This window comes from Ranitomeya imitator, chromosome 4 (assembly GCF_032444005.1).
Source record: "Ranitomeya imitator isolate aRanImi1 chromosome 4, aRanImi1.pri, whole genome shotgun sequence".
NCBI lineage: Eukaryota > Metazoa > Chordata > Amphibia > Anura > Dendrobatidae > Ranitomeya > Ranitomeya imitator.
In genome coordinates this window covers 94375475-94403436 of record NC_091285.1, presented here as the reverse complement: position 1 = coordinate 94403436, position 27962 = coordinate 94375475, and the positions used below count along the sequence as shown (strand labels likewise).

Here is a 27962-nt window from a genome sequence, read left to right as displayed (position 1 = left end):
TTATAGCCAAAGTCCCCTTAAGGCAGGGGTCCCCAACTCCAGTCCTCAAGGCCCACCAACAGGTCATGTTTTCAGGATTTCCTTTGCATTGCACAGGTGATGCAATTATTACCTGGGCAAGACTAAGGAAATCCTGAAAACATGACATGTTGGTGGGCCTTGAGGACTGGAGTTGGGGACCCCTGCCTTAAGGTACCGTCACACATAGCGACGCTGCAGCGATACCGACAACGATCCGGATCGCTGCAGCGTCGCTGTTTGGTCGCTGCAGAGCTGTCACACAGACAGCTCTCCAGCGACCAACGATCCGAGGTCCCCGGTAACCAGGGTAAACATCGGGTAACTAAGCGCAGGGCCGCGCTTAGTAACCCGATGTTTACCCTGGTTACCATCCTAAAAAGTAAAAAAAACAAAAGCTACATACTTACCTACAGCCGTCTGTCCTCGGCGCTCTGCTTCTCTGGTCTGGCTGTGAGCGCCGGGCAGCCAGAAAGCAGAGTGGTGACGTCACCGCTCTGCTTTCCGGCTGACCGACGCTCACAGCCAGAGCAGGAGGAGAGCAGAGCGCAGCGCTGGAGGACAGACGGCTGTAGGTAAGTATGTACTGTTTGTTTTTTTACTTTTAGGATGGTAACCAGGGTAAACATCGGGTTACTAAGCGCGGCCCTGCGCTTAGTTACCCGATGTTTACCCTGGTTACCAGCAAAGACATCGCTGAATCGGTGTCACACACGCCGATTCAGCGATGTCTACGGGGAGTCCAGCGACGAAATAAAGTTCTGGACTTTCTTCCCCGACCAGCGATCTCCCAGCAGGGGCCTGATCGCTGCTGCCTGTCACACTGGACGATATCGCTAGCGAGGACGCTGCAACGTCATGGATCGCTAGCAATATCGTCTAGTGTGACAGTACCTTTAGTTTATATTATTGGCTATTTAATTAAGACCTGAGTGAGACTTAAATGCACATTTCTTAACTTTTCATCGGTGGTCTGCGCTGCCAGAATTGTTTTATTTAAAGGAGAATTCTCAGAGTATTTGATATAACTTGGGAAGAAGAGCTACAGTATACAAGACATTCTTTGTTGACTTGGTCTTCTAGATTACTGTATGTATACCGTAGTTAAATGGAGCTCTTCCGGAGCCAATTTGCAATACTGAAAATTACTACAGTCAGTATCAGAAAGACATCATACAGTATATCATTTTAATGCAGCCTGACAGTCAGTCATTCACCTTGTCCACCGCTATCTCCTTTCAGTGATGTGACTTTGTTTAGAAGACTGTGCAAATAATCATTCTCTGCCCCAACCCTGGAAAAATGCAAAGAGAAGATGATTTAGTTTGACAGCTGTTACTACTTAAAGGGGTTGTCTCAAGATGAATCTTCAGGAGAGCTGCAATCCTGGTCTCCTACTTTATACTTTATGGGGGCAGTACGCTCTTGAAGACTGACTGTTCAGGCACTGACCTAGTCATGTTACTCATCCAAACTGGAACTTTGCAGCATGGGAGAAGCTCAGGAACAGTGAAGCTGTTTAGATCCATTGACCTGGCCTGTTTCAGAAAGGCATGTGCGGGGTGTAAAGACACATGCTCCTTGTTAGGTATCTAGCTACGCTTAGACGGTTCGGATTCTGCCAGTAAACGAGTCAGTGAGCTGTACACTGTAAAATTAAAATTCCCTCCAATCTTCAGAGAGCAGAGGACTTTTAATAAGTGGTGAATTGTAAAGATGCTTATTTTTGCAACTGTTTCCAATTATGAACTTGAGACAACGCCATTTGACAATTACAAAGCCAAAAAATATTTTCATAAGTGACAGTACAGGAAACAACACAGGCGATAAGGGACAGAATTTTGCAGCAAAAGTCTAACATCAGGTGTCAACTACCTCTCCCCTTCCATTTCCATAAAATGGAGCATAACATCACACAGTTAAGATTCTAAGTTCAGGAACAGGTTCCTCCTCCTCCACATCATTCAGGCAATCACTTTTCCACAGCCAGAGGTGTGACTGGACATAATTGGGGTGGCCACATTTTTCCTTATGTTTCCCCTGTACCTTTTGTTATAGTGTATATATGACTCCAATAACTTCTTCTTATACACTTCTTCTCCTGTTATCACGCCGACCTTTTTAGAAAACACCAGTGATTGTCTTACCGCTGTCTCTAACATCATGTCCTCCCTCTATCTGAAACTAAACCTGTCAAAAACTGAACTCCTCGTGTTCTCTCCCTCTACTAACTTACCTTTGCCTGACATTGCCATCTCCGTGTGTGGTTCCACCATTACTCCAAAGCAACATGCCCGCTGCCTTGGGGTCATCCTTGATTCTGACCTTTCATTCACCCCCCACATCCGATCACTGTCTCGCTCTTCTTACCTGCATCTCAAAAACATTTCTAGAATTCGCCCTTTTCTTACTTTCGACTCTGCAAAAACTCTTACTGTTTCACTTATTCATTCTCGTCTGGACTATTGTAACTCTCTACTAATCGGCCTCCCTCTTACCAAACTTTCCCCGCTCCAATCTATCCTGAATGCTGCTGCCAGGATCATATTACTCATCAACCGTTACACCGATGCCTCTACCTTGTGCCAGTCATTACACTGGTTACCCATCCACTCCAGAATCCAGTATAAAACTACTACCCTCATCCACAAAGCACTCCATGGCTCAGCACCACCCTACATCTCCTCTCTGGTCTCAGTCTACCACCCTACCCGTGCCCTCCGCTCCGCTAATGACCTCAGGTTAGCATCCTCAATAATCAGAACCTCCCACTCCCGTCTCCAAGACTTTACATGTGCTGCGCCGATTCTTTGGAATGCACTACCTAGGTTAATACGATTAATCCCCAATCTCCACAGTTTTAAGCGTACCCTAAAAACTCATTTGTTCAGACTGGCCTACCGCCTCAATGCATTAACCTAACAATCCCTGTGTGGCCTATTTAAAAAAAAACAAAAAACAATCAGGTTCCTCGCATCATGTTCTCATTCACTTTATGCAGTTAATAGCCCTCTGTGTCTATACTGCTACATACTTAGGCAGTTAACTGGTTCATGCAGCTTTACATGAACACCCGAGCCTTACACTATGGCTGGTCCGAATAACTAATGCAATTGTTACCATCCACCTCTCATGTCTCCCCTTTTCCTCATAGTTTGTAAGCTTGCGAGCAGGGCCCTCATTCCTCCTGGTATCTGTTTTGAACTGTATTTCTGTTATGCTGTAATGTCTATTGTCTGTACAAGTCCCCTCTATAATTTGTAAAGCGCTGCGGAATATGTTGGCGCTATATAAATAAAAATTATTATATTATTATTATTATTATATTCTTCTTAACCTCCCCCCTCCAGATATATTGAGACCACCTAGAACCACCAATTTTCCTCTGGAAGTCTGCACTAAGAATATTAAGACTCTCTGCACCCATCCCTCATTTCAGAATGGATTCACGGACTGTATTCTCTCACCAGTTTCATAAACAGGATATCCCAGTATCCTTTTGTAATATCTCCTGGCCATAACAACAAGTGTCAGCTTAGCACTAAATGTACCCTTTCTCCACTCACTTGTCCGTTTTTTCTCTTTCTCTTTTTTCAATACTTCCTCTTGTTCCCTCTTCCCCCCTTTTTTCATAGATCATCATGAAGTTAGATTTCTTTTCTCTACACAGGTTTCAAGTACCAACTGTATTAATTGTTCTATTCGCGTATTATTGATGTATTTTGTTATGAACACAAAAAATTTCTTCCATTTTTTATTTGCATAAACTTTATTTAGCTAATTGTTAGATTGTATGACACACTCCCCTTTTCCTGTTTTTCCCCCATCCTTTCATTTAGTTCTGATGAACGTCCTTATTAAGACCGAAAATGTTTAATATTGAATGCTAATTAAAAAAAGGAACTTCATTTCACATATCAATTCTATGCCAAGTTTTTTTTGACAGCACAACCTGCTTAGCCTGTGTGGTGAAATATGTGTATACAGTTATATGAAAAACTTTGGGCACCCCTATTAATCTTAAGCTTAATGTTTTATAAAAATTGTTTTTTTTTGCAACAGCTATTTCAGTTTCATATATCTAATAACTGTTGGACACAGTAATGTTTCCGCCTTGAAATGAGGTTTATTGTACTAACAGAAAATGTGCAATCTGCATTCAAACTAAATTTGACAGGTGCATAAGTATGGGCACCCCACCAGAAAAGTGACATTAATATTTAGTAGATCCTCCTTTTGCAAAAATAACAGCCTCTAGTCGCTTCCTGTAGCTTTTAATGAGTTCCTGGATCCTGGATGAAGGTATTTTTGACCATTCCTCTTTACAAAACAATTCCAGTTCAGTTAAGTTTGATGGTCGCCGAGCATGGACAGCCCTCTTCAAATGATCCCACAGATGTTCAATGATATTCAGGTCTGGGGACTGGGATGGCCACTCCAGAACAGTGTAATTGTTCCTCTGCAGGAATGCCTGAGTAGATTTGGAGCGGTGTTTTGGATCATTGTCTTGCTGAAAGATCCATCCCCTGCGTAACTTCAACTTTGTCACTGATTCATGAACATTATTGTCAAGAATCTGCTGATACTGAGAGGAATCCATGCGTCCCTCAACTTTAACAAGATTCCCGGTGTCGGCATTGGCCACACAGCTCCAAAGCATGATGGAACCTCCACCAAATTTTACTGTGGGTAGCAAGTGTTTTTCTTGGAATGCTGTGTTTTTTTTACTTCCATGCATAACGCCTTTTTGTATGACCAAACAACTCAATCTTGGTTTAATCAGTCCACAGGACCTTCTTCCAAAAAGAAATTGGCTTCTCCAAATGTGCTTTTGCATACCTCAGCCGCCTCTGTTTGTGGCGTGCTTGCAAAACGGCTTCTTTTGCATCACTCTCCCATACAGCTTCTCCTTGTGCAAAGTGCATTGTATAGTTGACCGATGCACAGTGACACCATCTGCAGCAAGTTGATGCTGCAGCTCTGTGGAGGTGGTCTGAGGATTGTCCTTGACTGATCTCACCATTCTTCTTCTCTACCTTTCTGATCTTTTTCTTGGCCTGCCACTTATGACCTTAACAAGAACTGTACCTGTGTTCTTCCATTTCCTTACTATGTTCCTCACAGTGGAAATTGACAGGTTAAATCTCTGAGACAGCTTTTTGTATCCTTCCCCTGAACAACTATGTTGAATAATCTTTGTTTTCAGATCATTAGACAGTTGTTTTGAGGAGCCCATGATGCCACTCTTCAGAGGAGATTCAAACAGGGGAACAATTTGCAAGTGGCCACTTTAAGTAGCTTTTCTCATGATTGCACACATCTGGCTGTGAATTTCAAAACTCAATGAGGATAGAAAACCAAAAAAAGTGCTTTAGTAAGTCAGTAAAAATTTGGTAGGAGTATTTAAAACAAGAAAATGATAAGGGTGCCCATACTTGTGCAATCTGCATTCAAACAAAATTTGACAGGTGCATATTTTCTGTTAGTACAATAAACCTCATTTCAAGGCAGAAACATTACTGTGTCCAACAGTTATTAGATATATGAAACTGAAATAGCTGTTGCAAAAAAAACTATTTTTATAAAACATTAAGCTTAAGATTAATAGGGGTGCCCAAACTTTTTCATATAACTGTATATATATATATATATATATATATATATATATATATATATCTATATGTGTGTAGTGACATATGTCTAGGGTTATATGTGTGACTAGTGATAATGTAACATCTGTTCTGAAGGCAAGTCGCACCTAGGTGTTAATAGGTACTTCCTTGGGACTAGTAGACATTGTGTCTGTGTATCTCACCAGGAGTTCTAGCTAGGGCCAAGAAGAAAAGCAACATTTGGCACCTCCTAGGTCTTGGAGGGGAAATGCTAATTGCGGCCTGAAGGAATCTATTCCCGAGAACCTTTTCACAAGAGAAAATAATATATTCATTGGCGGCGCGGCCGTAGCCCAATCAAACAGGCAGCAGTTATGATATTGACCTGAGGGGCCGGTCTAGAAACTTGACCTCTAGACCAAAGTTATAAATTTAGGCTGCAGACAGAGAATTGTGTTCACATGATGGGGGCAGCCTGAGAAGCTGGTGTGATCCAATCTACATTGTCCTACCCTCAGGGAGCAGAGAGCAACTACCAGTTAGATAATTTCTGCAAGTTTCTCCTGTTTATTTTGATACTGTTTGCATAAGTTGTATGTCTTTTTATTACCATATTTGTATACCTTATTCTTATTGTAAGCATTGAACCTTTTGTTATTAAAGTATAAAACTTTAACAAGTTGAACCTTGAATGCTCTAAAAGAATCCATAGCCTAAGGTGTGTGAGCCTTATGAGTGATAGACATATTTTTATTAGTATTATTATTTCCGGGACTCATCGCCCATGTATTCGATGAGTGGTGGCAGCATGTATGAGCGGGTGTGTGGCCTGGGTCGGTGTGTGATTTATGCTCCCAATACAGCATAGGACAGAGGCTGAATTCTGGACTGAGAGTGGGGAGATAGATTAACCTTTGCAGGCACAACCCCAAGTCACGTGTGAGAGCAGGCACGTGACGAATAAGTGACACCACGGAGAAGGGATCCATGACAGCCTGCCCTACATCCTTATTATTAAGTTTATAAAGTGTTTTGTTAGTGCAAAAAAGGTATATATTATTCAATGTGTTATTGCTTAACTGCACTTTTACATGATGTTTTAGAATAAATCCTATGAAAAGAAGTTAACACCAATGATAAGTTGGCAGTAAGCCCTGCATACCACCCAAAAATCTAAGTGAAACTCAAAAGGAAGTATTGAAAAATGGGATAACATCAATAAATCCAAAAATGTATTTAACATTTTATTCAGAAAATAAATCACAAAATCACACAAAAACAAAACACAAGACAAGAACATATTAAAAATAGATTAAAAACAGCCCTGGAGGGGGAGGGGTATGCCCTCAGAAACGTGGTGGTGATTAATCATAAGATTAGTCACTGTAATGTTATACCACTAATCAACCATGTACAAGCGCTTCTCACCAAATTAGAATATCATAAAACAAATTTAATTTCAGTTCTTCAATGCAAAAAGTGAAACTCCTATATTATATGTAGTCATTACGAACAGAGTGATCTATTTCAAGTGTTTATTTCTGTTAATGTTGATGATTATGGCTTACAGCCAATAAAAACCCAAAAGTCACTATTTTAATTGTGAGAAGCATGTGTATATACATAACATCATATACATCAATAAGGTACTTATAATTATCCAAAAATAATTGCCCCCAAGATTATCCACATATAGCAACTAGCAATATAGCAATTTCAATTGACATAATTATCATGATAAAGAAAGAAAAATGCTTCGACAGTTAATATTTAATCAATCAATCATTATTATTTTGAAATGCCAATGCAATAATTATTTTTCTTAGTCAGGAGAAAGATATAATGCATGATTGTAGACAAGCTATCTAAAGTGCAAGTGCCATTGAAAATTTCACAAAGTAAGGAATACATACATCTTAAGATAGAATATCAAGAGATCATTCACCACATGAGGACAATACTCAACCCCCTCACACCACTTCAATACCATTTTGCTCCTGCTTTATCAGGGAGTATGTTAAGGGGGGAGATGTGAATACATATATAGTGTAATCACAGCTGCACATAATTACAATGAGAAATGCCATCTTACTGGATGCCGCCAGTTGTGCATGCGCCCTGCAAACACATCCATGGAAGAGGACAAGGAACATGTCACTGAATGGCCATTCCTGACATGTTGTCGAGTCAGTCCACTCCCGATGCGAGCTGGGCACACAGCGCACCCTTGCGGACATTTTATTATAGGGAACAATACTGTAATGAATACATAAATGGAATGGCAAGACGGAATGTATGTGTGACGTGAACATGCATGTGATATATTGGATAATATTGGAAACCACCAAGTGTGCAAGCCTACTGTACTGCACATATGAAACTATTGAGAATAAGGGTAAAAATATTTGTGTAATTATGTGCCAGAAGGCAACCAACAATATGTACAAACCAACTGTACTTCACACATGTGAATAGTGCAAATAAAAATTGAAGAATGAGTGCAAAGATGTGCCTAAGGGCAATGTGCCAGTCATTACTATTAATTTGAGAATGAATGCATAAAAATAAATGTATAGTGCATGAAGTGCAAAGAGTGTGTGAAAAAATGTGAAAAGAAGGTGTTAATAAAAAGGTGATTAGTGATTAACCCCTTAATCCCATATGACGTACTATCCCGTCCAGGTGACCTGGGACTTAATTCCCATGGACGGGATAGTACGTCATATGCGATCGGCCGCGCTCACGGGGGGAGCGCGGCCGATCGCGGCCGGGTGTCAGCTGCCTATCGCAGCTGACATCCGGCACTATGTGCCAGGAGCGGTCACGGACCGCTCCCGGCACATTAACCCCCGGCACACCGCGATCAAAGATGATCGCGGTGTGCCGGCGGTGCAGGGAAGCATCGCGCAGGGAGGGGGCTCCCTGCGGGCTTCCCTGAGACGATCGGTACACGGTGATGTGCTCACCGTGTACCGAGCGTCTTCTCCCTGCAGTCCCCGGATCCAAAATGGCCGCCGGGCTGCATCCGGGTCCTGCAGGGAGCACTTCCGGGTCAGGATCAGGCTGCAGCTGCAGCTCTAATCCTGCCCGGCTGTATGTCAGATCACCGATCTGATAGAGTGCTGTGCACACTGTCAGATCGGTGATCTGTGATGTCCCCCCCTGGGACAAAGTGAAAAAGTAAAAAAAAAAATTTCCACACTTGTAAAAAAAAAAATAAAAAAAAAATTCCTAAATAAAGCAGAAAAAAAAAAATATTATTCCCATAAATACATTTCTTTACATAAAAAAAAAACAAAAAAACAATAAAAGTACACATATTTAGTATCGCCGCGTCCGTAACGACCCGACCTATAAAACTGGCCCACTAGTTAACCCCTTCAGTGAACACCATAAGAAAAAAAAAAAAAAAAACGAGCCAAAAAACAACGCTTTATTATCATAACGCTGAACAAAAAGTGGAATAACACGCGATCAAAAAGACGGATATAAATAACCATGGTACCTCTGAAAACGTCATCTTGTCCCGCAAAAAACGAGCCGCCATATAGCATCATAACCAAAAAAATAAAAAAGTTATAGTCCGCAGAATAAAGCGATGCCAAAATAATTATTTTTTCTATAAAATAGCTTTTATCGTATAAAAGCGCCAAAACATAAAAAAAATGATATAAATGAGGTATCGCTGTAATCGTACTGACCCGAAGAATAAAACTGCTTCATCAATTTTACCAAACGCGGAACGGTATAAACGCCTCCCCCAAAAGAAATTCATGAATAGCTGGTTTTTGGTCATTCTGCCTCACAAAAAAATCGGAATAAAAAGCGATCAAAAACTGTCACGTGTCCGAAAATGTAACCGATAAAAACGTCAACTCGTCCCGCAAAAAACAAGACCTCACATGACTCTGTGGACCAAAATATGGAAAAATTATAGGTCTCAAAATGTGGAGACGCAAAAACTTTTTTGCTATAAAAAGCGTCTTTTAGTGTGTGACGGCTGCCAATCATAAAAATCCGCTAAAAAACTCGCTATAAAAGTAAATCAAACCCCCCTTCATCACCCCCTTAGTTAGGCTAGGTTCACATTGCGTTAATGGGTTAACGCTAACGGACAGCGTTGCACGGCGAAAATGTCACAATTAACGCCGTGCAACGGGTCCGTTAGCACAACCATTGACAGCAATGTGATTTTCAGGTGTAGCGCATCGCTAGAGCGTGCCATTTTCGGCTCGCGCTAGCAAGGTGCCATTCTTTTGTGGCGCGCCTCAGACGCTGCTTGCAGCGTCCGCGGCGCGCCCGAGGTCCGATCCCCGATCTTCCAGAGCGGGGACGTTAACGCGACCACTAAACACGACACCTAAAAAGACATTGTGTTAGCGCAATCCGCTAGTGCTAAACGGATTTCCCTAACGCAATGTGAACCTAGCCTTAGGGAAAAATAATAAAATTAAAAAAAAATGTATTTATTTCCATTTTCCGGTTAGGGTTAGGGTTAGGGTTAGGGCTAGGGTTGGGGCTAGGGTTAGGGTTTGGATTACATTTACGGTTGGGATTAGGGTTGGGATTAGAATTAGGGGTGTGTCTGGGTTAGGTGTGTGGTTAGGGTTACAGTTGGGATTAGGGTTAGTGGTGCGTTTGGATTAGGGTTTCATTTATAATTGGGGGGTTTCCACTGTTCAGGCACATCAGGGGCTCTCCAAACGCGACATGGCGTCCGATCTCAATTCCAGCCAATTCTGCATTGAAAAAGTAAAACAGTGCTCCTTCACTTCCGAGCTCTCCCGTGCGCCCAAACAGGGGTTTACCCCAACATATGGGGTATCAGCGTACTCGAGACAAATTGGACAACAACTTTTTGGGTCCAAGTTCTCTTGTTATCCTTGGGAAAATAAAAATTTGGGGGGCTAAAAATCATTTTTGTGGGAAAAAAAAGGATTTTTATTTTCACGGCTCTGCGTTGTAAACTGTAGTGAAACACTTGGGGGTTCAAAGTTTTCACAACACATCTAGATAAGTTCCATGGGAGGTCTAGTTTCCAATATGGGGTCACTTGTGGGTGGTTTCTATTGTTTGGGTACATCAGGGGCTCTGCAAATGCAACGTGACGCCTGCAGACCAATCCATCTAAGTCTGCATTCCAAATGGCGCTCCTTCCCTTCCGAGCTCTGCCATGAGCCCAAACAGTGGTTCCCCCCCACATATGGGGTATCAGCGTACTCAGGACAAATTGAACAACAACTTTTGGGGTCCAATTTATTCTGTTACCCTTGTAAAAATACAAAGCTGGGGGCTAAAAAATCATTTTTGTGAAAAAAAAAAGAATTTTTATTTTCACGGGTCTGCGTTATAAACTGTAGTGAAACACTTAGGGGTTCAAAGTTCTCACAACACATCTAGATAAGTTCCATGGGAGGTCTAGTTTCTAATATGGGGTCACTTGTGGGGGGTTTGTACTGTTTGGGTACATCAGGGGCTCTGCAAATGCAACGTGACTCCTGCAGACCAATCCATCTAAGTCTGCATTCCAAATGGCGCTCCTTCCCTTCCGAGCTCTGCCATGCGCCCAAACAGTGGTTCCCCCCCACATATGGGGTATCAGCGTACTCAGGACAAATTGGACAACAACTTTTGGGGTCCAATTTATTATGTTACCCTTGTGAAAATACAAAACTGGGGGCTAAAAAATTTTTGCGAAAAAAAAATAAATTTATTTTAACGGCTCTGCGTTATAAACTGTAGTGAAACACTTGGGGGTTCAAAGCTCTCAAAACACATCTAGATAAGTTCCTTAGAGGGTCTAGTTTCCAAAATGGTGTCACTTGTGGGGGTTTTTAATGTTTAGGCACATCAGGGGCTCTCCAAACCAACATGGCGTCCCATCTTAATTCCAGTCAATTTTGCATTGAAAAGTCAAATGGCGCTCCTTCCCTTCCGAGCTCTGCTATGCACCCAAAAAGTGGTTTACCCCCACATATGGGGTATCGTCGCACTCAGGACAAATTGCACAACAACTTTTGTGGTCTAATTTCTTCTCTTACCCTTGGGAAAATAAAAAATTGGGGGCGAAAAGATCATTTTTGTGAAAAAATAAGATTTTTTATTTTTACGGCTCTGCATTATAAACTTCTGTGAAGCACTTGTTGGGTCAAAGTGCTCACCACACATCTAGATAAGTTCCTTAAGGGGTCTACTTTTCAAAATGGTGTCACTTGTGAGGGGTTCCAATGTTTAGGCACATCAGGGGCTCTCCAAACGCAACATGGCGTCCCATCTCAATTCCAGTCAATTTTGCATTGAAAAGTCAAATGGCGCTCCTTTCCTTCCGAGCTCTGCCATGCGCCCAAACAGTGGTTTACCCCCACATATGGGGTATCGTCGCACTCAGGACAAATTGCACAACAACTTTTGTGGTCTAATTTCTTCTCTTACCCTTGGGAAAATAAAAAATTGGTGGCGAAAAGATTATTTTTGTGAAAAAATATGATTTTTTATTTTTACGGCTCTGCATTATAAACTTCTGTGAAGCAATTGGTGGGTCAAAGTGGTCACCACACATCTAGATAAGTTCCTTATGGTGTCTACTTTCCAAAATGGTGTCACTTGTGGGGGGTTTCAATGTTTAGGCACATCAGTGGCTCTCCAAACGCAACATGGTGTCCCATCTCAATTCCTGTCAATTTTGCATTTAAAAGTCAAATGGCGCTCCTTCCCTTCCGAGCTCTGCCATGCGCCCAAACAGTGGTTTACCCCCACATATGGGGTATCAGCGTACTCAGTACAGATTGTACAACAATGTTTGGGGTCCATTTTATCCTGTTACCCTTGGTAAAATAAAACAAATTGGAGCTGAAATAAATTTTGTGTGAAAAAAAGTTAAATATTCATTTTTATTTAAACATTCCAAAAATTCCTGTGAAACCCCTGAAGGGTTAATAAACTTCTTGAATGTGGTTTTGAGCACCTTGAGGGGTGCAGTTTTTAGAATGGTGTCACACTTGGGTATTTTCTATCATATAGACCCCTCAAAATGACATCAAATGAGATGTGGTCCCTAAAAAAAAATGGTGTTGTAAAAATGAGAAATTGCTGGTCAACTTTGAACCCTTATAACTCCCTAACAAAAAAAAATTTTGGTTCCAAAATTGTGCTGATGTAAAGGAGACATGTGGGAAATGTTACTTATTAAGTATTTTGCGTGACATATCTCTGTGATTTAAGGGCATAAAAATTTAAAGTTGGAAAATTGCGAAATTTTCAAAATTTTCACCAAATTTCCGTTTTTTTCACAAATAAACGCAAGTTATATCGAATAAATGTTACTACTAAAATGAAGTACAATATGTCACGAGAAAACAATGTCAGAATCGCCAAGATCCGTTGAAGCGTTCCAGAGTTATAACCTCATAAAGGGACAGTGGTCAGAATTGTAAAAATTGGCCCGGTCATTAACGTGCAAACCACCCTCGGGGCTTAAGGGGTTAAATAAAAATAAATACAAAATAAAAAATGAAAATTGAAATGACAAAATATACAAAGTAAAAATCAAGATGAATGAAATGAATAATGAAAGAAAACTAAACACTAAAAATAAGTAAAAAATAAATAATGAAATAATAAAGAAAAAAAATCCTGCAAAGAAAAATTGTAATATGAACAAACCAGTCAATCACATCAGATGGCAATTGGGCATAGGAGACTACATCCTAAAGTTAAAAGTGTATATAAAATGTGCTTACTGGTAATATGCAACATATCCCCCAAGAAGATGAGCCTAAAGGATCAAGAAATGATGTTGCAACCAATAGATGCAGCATATGATGCAAAAACATCAGTGATAAATCTAATGTACAGACAGCTTGTAAAACCCCATTGTTCATTCAAGCCTTTAGCTTTCATACTTTCTCATAGTTTGATCCACTTGCATTCCAACTATGACAACTTCCTAGTTAGGTTCCCTCCTCAATTATCCAGATAGAAACGAGGAATCCAACTAAATCTGAGCAAATGTCCTTGATATGGATGAAATTCCCTAAAGTGTCTTGCCAAGGGTTTAACTTTTGCAATAGCGTCTGATTAAAATGGAAAAAAAAAACATTCATTAGATGAATATGCTTAATGTGCTCAAGGACACGCACTCTAAATTCTCGCGTTGTCATGCCAATATAACACAATCCACAAGTGCAGACAGCCAAATAGATAAAAGATGTTCTGCAGTTATTTAAGTGAAGGATCTGGTAATCACATTCGCTTGCTGAACCCGAGAATGTATCAGTTTTCTGGATGTATCTGCAAAGCCTGGCAGTTCTTATAATTCCTGATCTGCTGATCAGTCCACAAAATGTTTCTCCATTTCTCTTTAGGCCAGCTGATGTGTTCTTTGGCAAATTGTATCAGCTTCAGTACATGTGTTTTTTTTCCATTTTAAAGCATTGGAGATCATTTTAGCTGAACAGTTTTCATGGTCTCCACTTCTTTATAAGTTTTATCCTCTCCAATCAACTTTTCAATCAAAGTACGCTGTTCTTCTGAACAATGTCTCAAACGACCCATATTTTCCAGGCTTTTCAAAAAGAAATGCATGTACAACATGTCCTGGCCTCACCCTTAAATAAGGGTGTCACAGGGTCCTTCTCCAATACCACACAATCAACAGAGCAAGAGAATAGTGAACGATTCCAAAAGCTTTATTTTGGCAAAAACACTCCTTCTTAAAACCACCATAACTACTATAAACCTAGGTACTAAAATAAATACACAAAACACATTATTTTGGTTGTCAAAATGGTCACAGCTTTTATTCAAATCACAGTAGGAGTCAGGTGGAGTGCTAGTACATTGGGATTCACAAGTACTGCGATATGCCCAGCTGTCTGACATACAGCACCAGGACAGACAGACATAAAGGGGCGGCACGCACTGGCTTGCCATTTAAACAGATCCAGTAAACTTTCAGGGCACCAATGACCCTATTATCATCACTCCTCTGCTTAACCACTGTGCCCGCCCCTGATTGATGTTACCATTACAACGTCCCTGAGGTTGGCCACCAAAGCCGAGCCTGCTCACCACCATGAGGTTTTACATCCTCTATTAGGTAAAATGAGTCCACGTTAACTTGTCTGCAACTTCCACCTGACTCCTGAACAGCAAAGCCGTGACGGGTTATAAATTTAAGTCTCATTTGACACTTTTCTTTTTTCTTTTTTTTTTTTAATAATTAAATCATTTTTGTAAACTTAAAAACTAGAAGTCCCTGCAAAAGCATTAATGGGACTAAACTTGGCAAACCCTCGACTCACAAAGAGTCATCCTACAGCGCTCAGGAGAGTATAAAACCCCTGTGGAGGAAACCTCCGGGGAACCATGGCTGAAGGATTGCCCTTCCCTTGGGCTTAGAAGGTTACCGCAAATAATAACTCTTTATAGCCAATATACAATTGAACCTGGTACAAGATATACAATGACAAATTCAAAAATAAAATAAAGCATTTATTGTTATACAAGCAATAATTAAAAAGTTTAAGGACAGAGATTATAAACAGGGCGGGAGGGCGGGTAATGTTTCCTCCTGTCCATCCTGTGAGAGAAAGAGGGAGAGCCAGAGTTACCTCCCTTATATAAGCCCCACCCTCCTTACAGTAATACAACAGGCACAAACATCTAAACTCCTTCCTCTTAAAGCAACAACACTCTTGTTTAAAATCTACACCGCAATACAAACAAAAGCTGCAGTTCTCGGTCCACCCATCCCCAAGTCATGTCCACCTCCGTCTAGTCTCCAGTTGTTTCTTATACGATCCACCACACAAAGGATAAGATAGTCCAGAAGCTGAATGCAGTTCAGTAACCAGATAAATGTCCAAGGAGATCCAATAATCCAGCAGACAGAGAATATAAAAAATAGTCCATATGCTTCCCCTTCTCTCTGACATGCTGTGTTCACATCATCATTGCACACAAGACTGATCTGTGTCTCACCTCCCTGATTTTTACAAGTCTCCCTCCTCATTCACAGGTTAGGGGGGGTGGGTTGTAGGGGCTCATTGTTTCAACAAGCTAGTTCAATATGTCATTAGCATATTAGCAACAACATTATTCACTGACCCTGTGGAGAGATAACAGTACAAGACTGTGGGGGCTGATAACTCATCTGACAAGAAAACACCATGATAATCAGTAAAATATGTATAAATGTACACAAAATGACACCACATAACATATCACACCATCACAAAGGGCCACTTGATTCCCAATTAATTATTCTAATTCAGAGACTCAAAAACATGCAGATCAGGAATGCAGAGTGTTGGTTTTCTTAGAATCTACTGCACCAACAGGTAAATTGTTTGACGTGGTAATATAAATTATACCAAAAACAGTGATTAATCTGGTTAGTCATATTGAACTGATTATTTTGAACACTACTGTAAGTGCCCATGGATGGCAAGTTAAACAGTAGGTGGCTCACTAACCCCTTAACGATCGCTGATACGCCTTGTAATGGCAGCCGTTAAGAGGCCAAAAGCATCAGCACTACTTGATCACGGTGCTGAGGATTAAATGAATGGCATCCTTAAGCTGATACACTGTAGCATTAGCCCCAACTAGCTTTGGAACAAATCATAGCTGATTAACCCCTGAAATACTGTCGTCAATCATAACAGCAGCATCTAAGTGGATAAAAGGGGTTAAAAGATTCCCTTTGACATCATTAGTCCTCCTCTTTTGTAATTATGGGTGCTGATGGTTGCCATAATTTGGATGCCTGTAATTTCCAGCTATATGCAGGATTTAACAGGCATAGGCAGTGAGACAATGACAGGTCTCAGGCATTGCAGTACATAAGTACTGCAATATGTGAGATCAGTGACCAAATTAAAAATATATATACATGTCCCACAGTGGAACTAAGAATATAGATTCAGACTTACCAGTAATTCTATTTCTAGGAACCCTCCACCATAGGAGAATACTCCCAGCCATAATAAGGACAGGAAACAGAGAGGTTAAAAAGCCCCACCACACTTCCTCTATACAGTGTTTTTGTTTTTTGTTTTTTTTATAAAGAACCATACTGGTATAAATGCTTCAAAATTTATTTACATCCCCAAATGAAACAGCAAACAATAGGGTGAGATTACCTCTGCAGTCATTGAGGGTTCTTAGGAACATAATTACCAGTAAGTCTAATTCTATTTTCTCTAGTCACCCTCCACAACAGCACCATAGGAGGAATACCGAAGAATCACATTTTTACGGGGGGTACAATGGCCTGGAGAACCTTCTATCCTAAGGCCAAATCGGTATTAGACAGTACATCAAGTCTATAATGTTTTGAAAAGGTATGGACCGAGGACCAGTTGGCAGCATTGCTGATCTGCTTGATGGAGGCTCTTGCCCTCAGCCCATGACACTAACATAGCATTGGTGGAATGTGCTATAAACTTTTCTGGAGGTACCCTTCCTTGATTTCCAAAAGCTCTGCAAATTTCCTTTTTGATCCAATTTGTAACCATGCTTTTGGAAGCTCTTTTCCCTTTATTTTTTCCAAAGTGCTGTGTGAAGATATTCTGGTCCTTCCTCCTGGGTTTTGACATTTGAAGATAGTGAAAGACTGTCCTTTGCACATCCAGAGTATGGAACTCCGTTTCCTTAGCATTGGTCGGGTTTTGTGTAAAAGAAGGTAGTATAATATCTTGGGACCTATGGAACTCCGAAAAGACCTTAGGTAAAATAGATGGATCTAGGCGGAAAATAATTATGTCCACTAAGATTCTTAGGTAGGGTTCTCTGATTGAAAGGGCCTGTAGTTCACCTACCCTTTTCGCCTTTGTGATGGCCAGTAGGAAAGCTGTTTTACAAGGTATTTGTCCAAATCTATAGCCTCTATATAGGCTAAAATGGAGGTATTGTGAAGCTTTTAAGAACAAGAACCACGTTTAGATCCAAGGCTGGGACCAGATTTGGAGTTCTAGGTTTTAGACGAGAGGCTGCAATCATAAGTCTTACCCAGTGATGGTCAGCTAGGGTCTGATGAAAATATGAGCTGAGGCATGCAACTTGGACTTTTAAAGTGCTGGTCTTTAGACCTTTGTTTAGCCCGCTTTGTAAAAAATTGAGGAATTGTGCCACATTTGAAAGCAACACATTTAGTGGGTTGGATCCGCACAAGGACATGAAAGTATCTCAGATATGTTTCCAAAGTCTGATTAGTTCGTTCGGTTTGGCCATTTGTCTGAGGATGGAAAGCCGAGGAAAAAGACAAATGAATGCCCATCCTAGCACAAAAGGCTCGCCAAAACCTCGAAACAAACTGGGAACCTCTGTCCGAAACGATGTTCTCCGGAATGCCATGTAAACGAACCACATGCTGGAAAAACAACGGCACCAAATCAGAGGAGGAAGGCAATTTAGACAAGGGTACCAAATGGACCATCTTAGAGAAGCGATCACAAACCACCCAAATGACCTTTTGAGAGACAGGGAGATCCGAAATAAAATCCATAGAGATATGCGTCCAGGGCCTCTTCGGGACCGGCAAGGGCAAAAGCAACCCCCTGGCACGAGAACAGCAGGGCTTAGCCCGAGCACAAGTCCCACAGGACTGCACAAAAGAACGCACATCCCGCGACAAAGACGGCCACCAAAAGGATCTAGCCACCAAATCTCTGGTACCAAAGATTCCAGGATGACCAGCCAACACCGAACAATGAACCTCAGAGATAACTCTACTAGTCCATTTATCAGGGACAAACAGTTTCTCCGCTGGGCAACGGTCAGGTCTATCAGCCTGAAATTTTTGCAGCACCCGCCGCAAATCAGGGGAGATGGCAGACAAAATTACCCCCTCTTTGAGAATACCCGCCGGCTCAGGAACACCCGGAGAGTCGGGCACAAAACTCCTTGACAGGGCATCAGCCTTCACATTCTTAGATCCCGGAAGGTACGAAACCACAAAATCAAAGCGGGAGAAAAATAGCGACCAACGAGCCTGTCTAGGATTCAACCGTTTGGCAGACTCGAAATAAGTCAAATTCTTGTGATCCGTCAAGACCACCACGCGATGCTTGGCTCCTTCAAGCCAATGACGCCACTCCTCGAATGCCCACTTCATGGCCAACAACTATCGATTGCCAACATCATAATTGTGCTCAGCAGGCGAAAACTTTCTAGAAAAGAAGGCCCATGGTTTCATCACCGAGCCATCAGAACTTCTTTGCGACAAAACAGCCCCTGCTCCCATCTCAGAAGCATCAACCTCGACCTGAAACGGGAGCGAAACATCTGGCTGACACAACACAGGGGCAGTAGAAAAACGACGCTTTAACTCCTGAAAAGCTTCCCAAGCCGCAGAAGACCAATTGACCACATCAGCACCCTTCTTGGTCAAATCAGTCAACGGTTTAGCAACACTAGAAAAATTACTGATGAAGCGACGATAAAAATTAGCAAAGCCCAGGAACTTTTGCAGACTCTTCACAGATGTCGGCTGAGTCCAATCATAAATGGCCTGGACCTTAACAGGGTCCATCTCGATAGTAGAAGGGGAAAAAATGAAACCCAAAAATGAAACCTTCTGAACTCCAAAGAGACACTTTGACCCCTTCACAAACAAAGAATTCGCACGAAGGACCCGGAACACCATTCTGACCTGCTTCACGTGAGACTCCCAATCATCCGAAAAGACCAAAATATCATCCAAATATACAATCAGGAATTTATCCAGGTACTCTCGGAAGATGTCATGCATAAAGGACTGAAATACTGATGGAGCATTGGAAAGCCCGAATGGCATAACCAGGTACTCAAAATGGCCCTCGGGCATATTAAATGCTGTTTTTCATTCATTGCCCTGTTTAATACGCACAAGATTATACGCACCACGAAGATCTATCTTGGTGAACCAACAAGCCCCCTTAATCCGAGCAAACAAATCAGACAGCAGCGGCAAAGGATACTGAAATTTGACCGTGATCTTATTAAGAAGGCGGTAATCAATACAAGGTCTCAAAGAACCATCCTTCTTGGCCACAAAAAAGAACCCTGCTCCCAATGGTGACGACGACGGGCGAATATGACCCTTCTCCAAGGATTCCTTTACATAACTCTGCATAGCGGCGTGCTCTGGCACAGATAAATTGAACAGTCGGCCCTTAGGAAACTTACTACCAGGAATCAAATTGATAGCACAATCGCAATCCCTATGAGGAGGTAGGGCACTGGATTTGGGCTCATCAAATACATCCCGGTAATCCGACAAAAACTTCGGGACTTCAGAAGGGGTGGATGACGAAATAGACAAAAATGGAACATCACCATGTACCCCCTGACAACCCCAGCTGGACACAGACATTGATTTCCAATCCAATACTGGATTATGGACCTGTAGCCATGGCAACCCCAAAACGACCACATCATGCAGATTATGCAACACCAAAAAGCGAATATCCTCCTGATGTGCAGGAGCCATGCACATGTCAATTGGGTCCAGTACTGAGGCTTATTCTTGGCCAAAGGCGTAGCATCAATTCCTCTCAATGGAATAGGATACTGCAAGGGCTCCAAGAAAAAACCACAGCGCCTAGCAAACTCCAAGTCCATCAAATTCAGGGCAGCGCCTGAATCCACAAATGCCATAACAGAATACGATGACAAAGAGCAAATCAGAGTAACGGACAAAAGAAATTTCGACTGTACCGTACCAATGGTGGCAGACCTAGCGAAACGCTTAGTGCGCTTAGGACAATCGGAGATAGCATGAGTGGAATCACCACAGTAAAAACACAGCCCATTCCGACGTCTGTGTTCTTGCCGTTCAGGTCTGGTCGAAGTCCTATCACATTGCATAGGCTCAGGTCTATGCTCAGATAATACCGCCAAATGGTGCACAGCTTTACGCTCACGCAAGTGTCGATCGATCTGAATGGCCAAAGACATAGACTCATTCAGACCAGCAGGTATGGGAAATCCCACCATGACATCCTTAAGGGCTTCAGAGAGACCCTTTCTGAAAATTGCTGCCTGGGCATATTCATTCCACTGAGTGAGCACAGACCACTTCCTAAACTTCTGACAATATATCTCTACCTCATCCTAACCCTGACACAGAGCCAGCAAGATTTTCTCTGCCTGATCCACTGCATTTGGTTCATCATAAAGCAATCCGAGCGCCAGAAAAAACGCATCAACATCACGCAATGCCGGATCTCCTGGCGCAAGGGAAAATGCCCAGTCTTGAGGGTCGCCACGTAACAAAGAAATAATGATTTTCACTTGTTGAACAGGGTCACCTGAGGAGCGAGGTTTCAAAGCAAGAAACAATTTACAATTATTCTTGAAATTCAGAAACTTAGATCTATCCCCAAAAAACAAATCAGGAATTGGAATCCTAGGCTCTAACATCGGATTCTGAACCACAAAATCTTGAATGTTTTGTACCCTTGCAGTGAGATTATTCATACAAGAGGACAGACCTTGAATGTCCATATCTACACCTGTATCCTGAACCACCCAGAGGTAAAGGGGAAAAGAGAGACAAAACACACTGCAAAGAAAAAAACATGGTCTCAGAACTTCTCTTATCCCTCTATTGAGAGGCATTAATACTTTGGGCCACCTGTACTGTTATGACCTGGTGGTAAGGACAATAATGGACCTGGTGGTTAAGAGCACACGGAATGACCTGATAGTTACAAATAATATAGGACAAGCTCTGAGACGTGGGAACTCTGCTGACTGCAATCCCTAATCCTATCACACACACTAGAAATAGCCGTGGATTGCTCCTAACGCTCCCTATGCAACTCGACACAGCCTAAGTAACTAGCTAGCCCTGAAAATAGAAAAATAAGCCTACCTTGCCTCAGAGAAATTCCCCAAAGGAAAAGGCAGCCCCCCACATATAATGACTGTGAGTAAAGATGAAAATACAAACACAGAGATGAAATAGATTTAGCAAAGTGAGGCCCGACTTACTGAACAGACTGAGGATAGGAAAGGTAACTTTGCGGTCAGCACAAAAAACTACAAAAAGACCACGCAGAGGGCGCAAAAGACCCTCCGTACCGACTCACGGTGCGGAGGCGCTCCCTCTGCGTCCCAGAGCTTCCAGCAAGCAAGACAACACTCAAAATAGCAAGCTGGACAGAAAAATAGCAAACTAAAGAAAAACAAGCAGGAACTTAGCTTCTGCTGGGAAGACAGGTCACAAGAACGATCCAGGAGTGAACTAGACCAATACTGGAACATTGACAGGTGGCATGGAGCAATGATCTAAGTGGAGTTAAATAGAGCAGCCAGCTAACGAATTAACCTCGTCACCTGTGGAAGGAAACTCAGAAGCCGCAGCCCCACTCACAACCAACAGAGGAAGCCCATGGACAGAACCAGCCGAAGTACTATTCATGACCACAGGAGGGAGCTTGATAACAGAATTCACAACACGTGACATCCCTGGCCATGCCTACTGGTCCATGCATCTGTTGTGAGGTGTACCTTTCTACTGACTGATTGCCTCAGTGCATGGACAATGTGGTCTTTGACATGCTGGTGGAGGGCTGGGATGGCTTTTCTCGCAAAGAAGTGTCGACTGGGTAGGTCATAGCATGGTACTGCGTAGGCCATCAGGGCTTTAAAAGCTTTGCTTTCAACCAACCGGTAGGACATCATCTATAACGAGATTAGTCTAGCAATGTGGGCGTTCAAACCCTGTGTACGCGGATGAGAGGATGAGTACTTTCTTTTCCTAACGAGAGTCTTTTGTAGGGTGAGCTGGACTGGAGAGGTGCATATGGTGGAACTAGCGGTGGTGGTGGTGGACATGGCAGATTGAGAGAGGGTTGGTGATGGTATTCTCGATGTTCGCCTACATACAGTGTTTCCTACCAATAACCTTGTGATTCCCTGACTGCTTTGGCCTTGCGACGATATCTCCACATTTGCTGCTGATGGTGTCCTAACCGGTGGGCTTACAGTGAGGGAAGCAATGTAGCATTGCTGACTACCTTCATTCTGAGCAGGTGCACCAATGGTACGGGACGTTTGGTAGCTAGTCCAGGCTTGCAAGTGCATCCTGGTTAAATGTCTAAGCATGCACGTTGTATTTAAATTTTGAAGATTCTTTCCTCTGCTAAAGGTCTCTGAGCATTTCTTACAGATCACTTTTAACTGATCATTTGGATCTTGGTTAAAAAATTGCCACACTGCACTCTTCCTACTATGGAATACCTTTTCAGGCATTGCACGCTGTGCTACTTTCACCAGATGGCCACGCTGTCCTAAAACTGTTTTTGTTTTTGACAAACATTTTTGGCCTGATATGGGCCTGCCAGATGACAGCTGTTGCGATGTAGATGGCTGCTGCGGATCATCCTCCTCTGCTTCAGAGCTACTGGCAGCGGCACCCTCTTCCCCCAATGGCTGCCAATCTGGGTCAACAACTGGGTCATCTATCACCTCCTCTTCAATGTCATGTGCCCCTTCCTCTGTGTCACTGTGTAAGGTGCTATAGCGTTCAGGACTGGGCACCATAGTCTCATCAGGGTCAGATTCTGGCTTAGTATACTGCGAGGGCAATATAGTGATCTGAGTCAATGGAACAGCATTATAATCTAGCTGTGGCTGTGCATCAGTGCACTCCATGTCTGATTCATCTTGGAATGGGCAGGTATCAATTTCCCGTTCTAACCCAGGCACGGTATGTGTACAGAGCTCCATGGAGTAACCTGTAGTATCGCCTGACGCATCCTTCACTTTTGGTTTGGGTGAAGGACACAAGGAAACGTCTTGTTCCTGATCGGGAGCATTTACTGACGACTCGCTGCTTTTATATTTGGAACTTTCTAAAGAGGAGGCGAAAGAGCTAGAGGCTGAGTCAGCAATGAAAGCCAAAACTTTTTCCTGCTGCTCCGGCTTTAAACGCCATTTTCCTACTCCCGGAAAAGGGAGCCTTCGAGGCCTTGTGCAGTCAGACGATGACGCTGGCTCAACACCTCCAGCCTTAAGTGCTATAGTGCTTTTGCCACTACCACCAGATGCACCACCACCATCAGTACCAGCTGGCAACCACCGCCCACGGCCTCTTCCATGAGACTTCCTCATTTTTTTGAAAATCTAACCAAAATAACAACCATTATATGGTACTTTAAAACAAGCTAGAAGGTGTATATAAACTTGTTGAGAATTTGAAACTCCCTTTTTTGGGGGAGACTGACCCAAAACTCAGGCCCAGTGTATAAAACAACGCAATCTATGTGGCAGAAAGTGGCTGGCTCACATACACCAATCTAACAGGACTGCAGTAGATCCACTTTGTGAGAATTTGAAACTTCCGTTTTTGGGGGGAGACTGACCCAAAACTCAGGCCCAGTGTATAAAACTACGCAATGTAAGTGGCAGAAAGTGGCTGGATGACATACACCAATCTAACAGGACTGCAGTAGATCCACTTTGTGAGAATTTGAAAATCCCTTTTTTGAGGGAGACTGACCCAAAACTCAGGCCCAGTGTATAAAACAACGCAATGTAAGTGGCAGAAAGTGGCTGGAAGATATATGAAAAAATACAAGGACTGTAGTACAATTTCAATCTCCCTACAATGATCTCAGGAAAAGTATGGCAGTAATAAAAAGGACTGCTGCAAACAAAAGTATGGACAAATAAACAAGATAACTGTGCAGAAAGGAGCAACAGGATTTTTGCTTTTAAAAAAGCAGTTGGTTTGCACAGCAGCGTCCAAACAGCAATGCAGCTATCAGGGAGCCTTATAAGGCAGCCTAATAGGCTACAGAGCTGATGCACAAAAATATAGCCTCCACTGTCCCTGCAAACAAATGGTGGTGTTGGACAGTGAAAATTGCTACAGCACAAGCAGTTTTGGGGCTTAATCTTCCCTCCCTTACTATATCCCTTCTTCTGATGAAGCTGCAGCAACCTCTCCCTATGCTAAGATCGGCAGAAGTATGATGGCGGTCGGTGTGCACGCCCCTGTGATGCCGCAGAAAGCAAGCCAATCACTGTAATGCCCTTCTCTAAGATGGTGGGGACCGATACCTATGTCATCACGCTGCCCACACTCTGCGTCCTCCTTCATTGGCTGAAAAATGGCGTTGAACGCGTCATACGAAACGTGACTTTGGTGCGAAGATCACCGACCTCATGGCTGATCGCACACTAGGATCGGGTCAGGTTTCATGAAACCTGACTTTGCTGAAAGTCAGCGATTTTTTAATTTTTCCGATCCGTTTCGCTCAACCCTAGACAGGACAATTGAATGGTTAAAGAAGCACTCCCAATAAAGTTTTTATCCTCTTAATACACATGCAGAGTGTACGTTAATGTGAAAAAAGAGAGTTTTTTTTAAATTTACCAAATGGCTGCAATGAAACAAAGTTAAAAATGTAAAAGGGTCTGAATACTTTCCATATCCACTGTATACCGGAGACCAGTCTGGGTTGGATACAGAGACTGAATAACAGAGAATCTTTCCAGATATATAAGCTGGCTACTTTGCATTCAGAGGGTGTGAACATTAGTATTGAGCACACCCAATAATTGAACATCATATAACTTAGCTAATTGGGGTTCTGATTAATAACTGTATTAAATTTAAGGTTTCTGTCTATAAATACAAACAATTCATGTCAAACAATTTTATACAGAGCTAGTGGAGCTACCCAGGGGGATTTGATCTTACGAGTATTCGAATTGTACCTACTTATTATTTTTTCTCCTCTGTCTAAAAAATAATGTTTGTGTATTATTGATTTTTAATATGGTTTGTCTTATATGATTTGTAAGCCTTCAAATTTTATGTATATTCAAGATTTTTAAAGCCTGTATGCAATTAATTATCTACCAATTACCTCAGTGCCTGTCTATTTAAGCTCTGAGAGTGTTATTCATTTTGTAACACCTGATGAAGTGCACAGATCATCCTTGAAAAGGGTTGTGCGTTGAATAAATCGACTTTTCTTATCTGAACTTGGGTGGTTCCTGACTCAGAGCGTGGCTCCCTGTTGATTTACACTGCCCACCTTTCATCATTTTTTTTTACTGTTTAAGGCCGGTTTCACACGTCAGTGTCTCCTGTACGTGAGGTGTCAGTTTCCTCACGTACCGGAGCCACTGACACACGTAGACACATAAAAATCAATGCATCTTTTCAGATGTCATTGATTTTTTTGCGGACCGTGTCTCCTTGTGCCAAACACGGAGACATGTCAGTGTTCGTGGGAGCGCACGGATTACACGGACCCATTAAAATCAATGGGTCCGTGTAAAACACGTACCGCACACGGACGTTGTCCGTGCGCAGTCCGTGTGCCGTGCAGGAGACAGTGCTACATTAAGCGCTGTCCCCCCCACTAGTGCTGAAGCCGCAATTCATATGTTCCCTGCAGCAGCGTTTGCTGCAGGGAAGATATGAATAATAGTGTTTAAAATGCAGATCCAGGTCCATTCCCCTCCCACCCCCTGTGTGCCCCCCCCCCCCCCCCCCGCTGTGATTAAAATACTCACCTAGCTTCCGGATCCCTCGCCGCAGCGTCCTCTCCTGGCCGCAGCTTCTCCTGTATGCGGTCACGTGGGGCCGCCGATTACAATCATGAATATGCGGCTCCACCTCCCAAAGGGGCGGAACCGCATATTCAGTACTGTAAATGAGCGGCCCCACGTGACCGCATACAGGAGACGATGCGGCCAGGAGAGGACGCTGCGGCGAGGGATCCGGAAGCTAGGCGAGTATTTTAATCACAGCGGGGGGGGGGGGGGGGGCGCACAGGGGGTGGGAGGGGTGGGTACCTGGATCTGCATTTTAAACACTATTATTCATATCTTCCCTGCAGCAAATGCTGCTGCAGGGAAGATATGAATGGGGCTTCAGCACGGTGCCGGGGGCAGCGCTAAACTTTAGCGCTGTCTCTGGCACGGTGCGTGTGGTACCCAGTGGGCACACGGGCGGCACACGTGTGCCGCACGTGTGCCACACTGATGTACCACAGAAACGCACCGGCACACGGACACGGATAATTCTGGTACCGATTTTTCCGGTACCGGAATTATCTGGACGTGTGGGACTGCCCTAACTGAGTCTAAGCAGAAGGGCATGAACGGGCGGAAGATGCTGCAGCACTTCAGGACCGGCGTCATTAACCACTTAGCATCAGTGTGGTGCCTGATATGCACAAGTATCAGAGGCGAGTTGAATACCTCTTTCCTCACCGTACATGTGTTGTGACTTTCTTCTCTTGTGGTTTATTTTTATTAACAAATGGCTAATTCTTAAAAATATATACATTTTTAAAAAGCAAATCATATACATTTAAAACTTACGGTTGGAAAGGTATAAAATGCTGCTTTTCTTCATCACTTTCAGCTTTTCCTTTCATCACATCTGTGATATCCATTACTGGTGAAAGGATACATTCCAAGGTCAAAACTTAACGTAATAATATTTTTGAAACATGACTGTTAAACATGTTGTTAAAATGCAGACTAATTAAAACATATCTAAAAGTAGAAAAAAATATTATTCACTCTTAAACTTTAAATATCATAAATTCATGTGCACTTGTCAGCATTGAAATGCAGCCCTGAGAATTCATGGAATGATGCATATCATTAATTCATAGCCAATAGGCTTAATTCATAGCCATGAGTCTGACCAGACGTGTCTGACCATCTTAGAAATTGCATTTTTAAATTGCAGTTTTTTAATTGCTATGAATTAGACTAGAATTCCATGGGGCATTTGAGCATTCATCACTGCTGTACTTTCATCATCCTCATCACCACCTGTATCCTCTAATCAAGCTGTTTTGTCTACCCACAGGTATGCTGCTGTCCATCTACTCTGCCTTTCCTGCAATGTGTGTTTATGTGAACTGCATATAATTCCCACCTGGTATGCTGCTGTCCATCTACTCTGCCTTTCCTGCAATGTGTGTTTATGTGAACTGCATATAATTCCCACCTGGTATGCTTTGCTTACCCATTGTTTTCTATCCATTCGTATTTCACTTCCCTTGCTTCTTGCTTGCATACCTGAGTGGCCATCTACCCCACCCCCTCTTTATGACCTGGCTTAACTGTGAACATGTGCTCTAGACACACACGCCCACATCCTCCCTCTCAGCTGTGAGCCCTTAGGTGCCCATAAATTCATAGCCAGGAGTCTGACCAGACGTGTCTGACCATCTTAGAAATTGCATTTTTAAATTGCAGTTTTTTAATTGCTATGAATTAGACTAGAATTCCATGGGGCATTTGAGCATTCATCACTGCTGTACTTTCATCATCCTCATCACCACCTGTATCCTCTAATCAAGCTGT

At 42.5% G+C, this 27962-nt stretch overlaps 1 protein-coding gene across 1 annotated transcript in view; it reads right to left on the bottom strand.

The window, feature by feature from the left end:
- Positions 1–27962, bottom strand: part of DOCK2 (dedicator of cytokinesis 2) — a 1209209-nt gene that overhangs the window by 919294 nt on the left and 261953 nt on the right. Inside the window, exons 11-12 of the mRNA XM_069763868.1 lie at positions 26964–27039; positions 1236–1312 (exon numbers count right to left, since the gene is read on the bottom strand). Coding sequence (XP_069619969.1) covers positions 1236–1312; positions 26964–27039 — 153 coding nt within the window. The remainder of the gene's footprint in view (positions 1–1235; positions 1313–26963; positions 27040–27962) is intronic.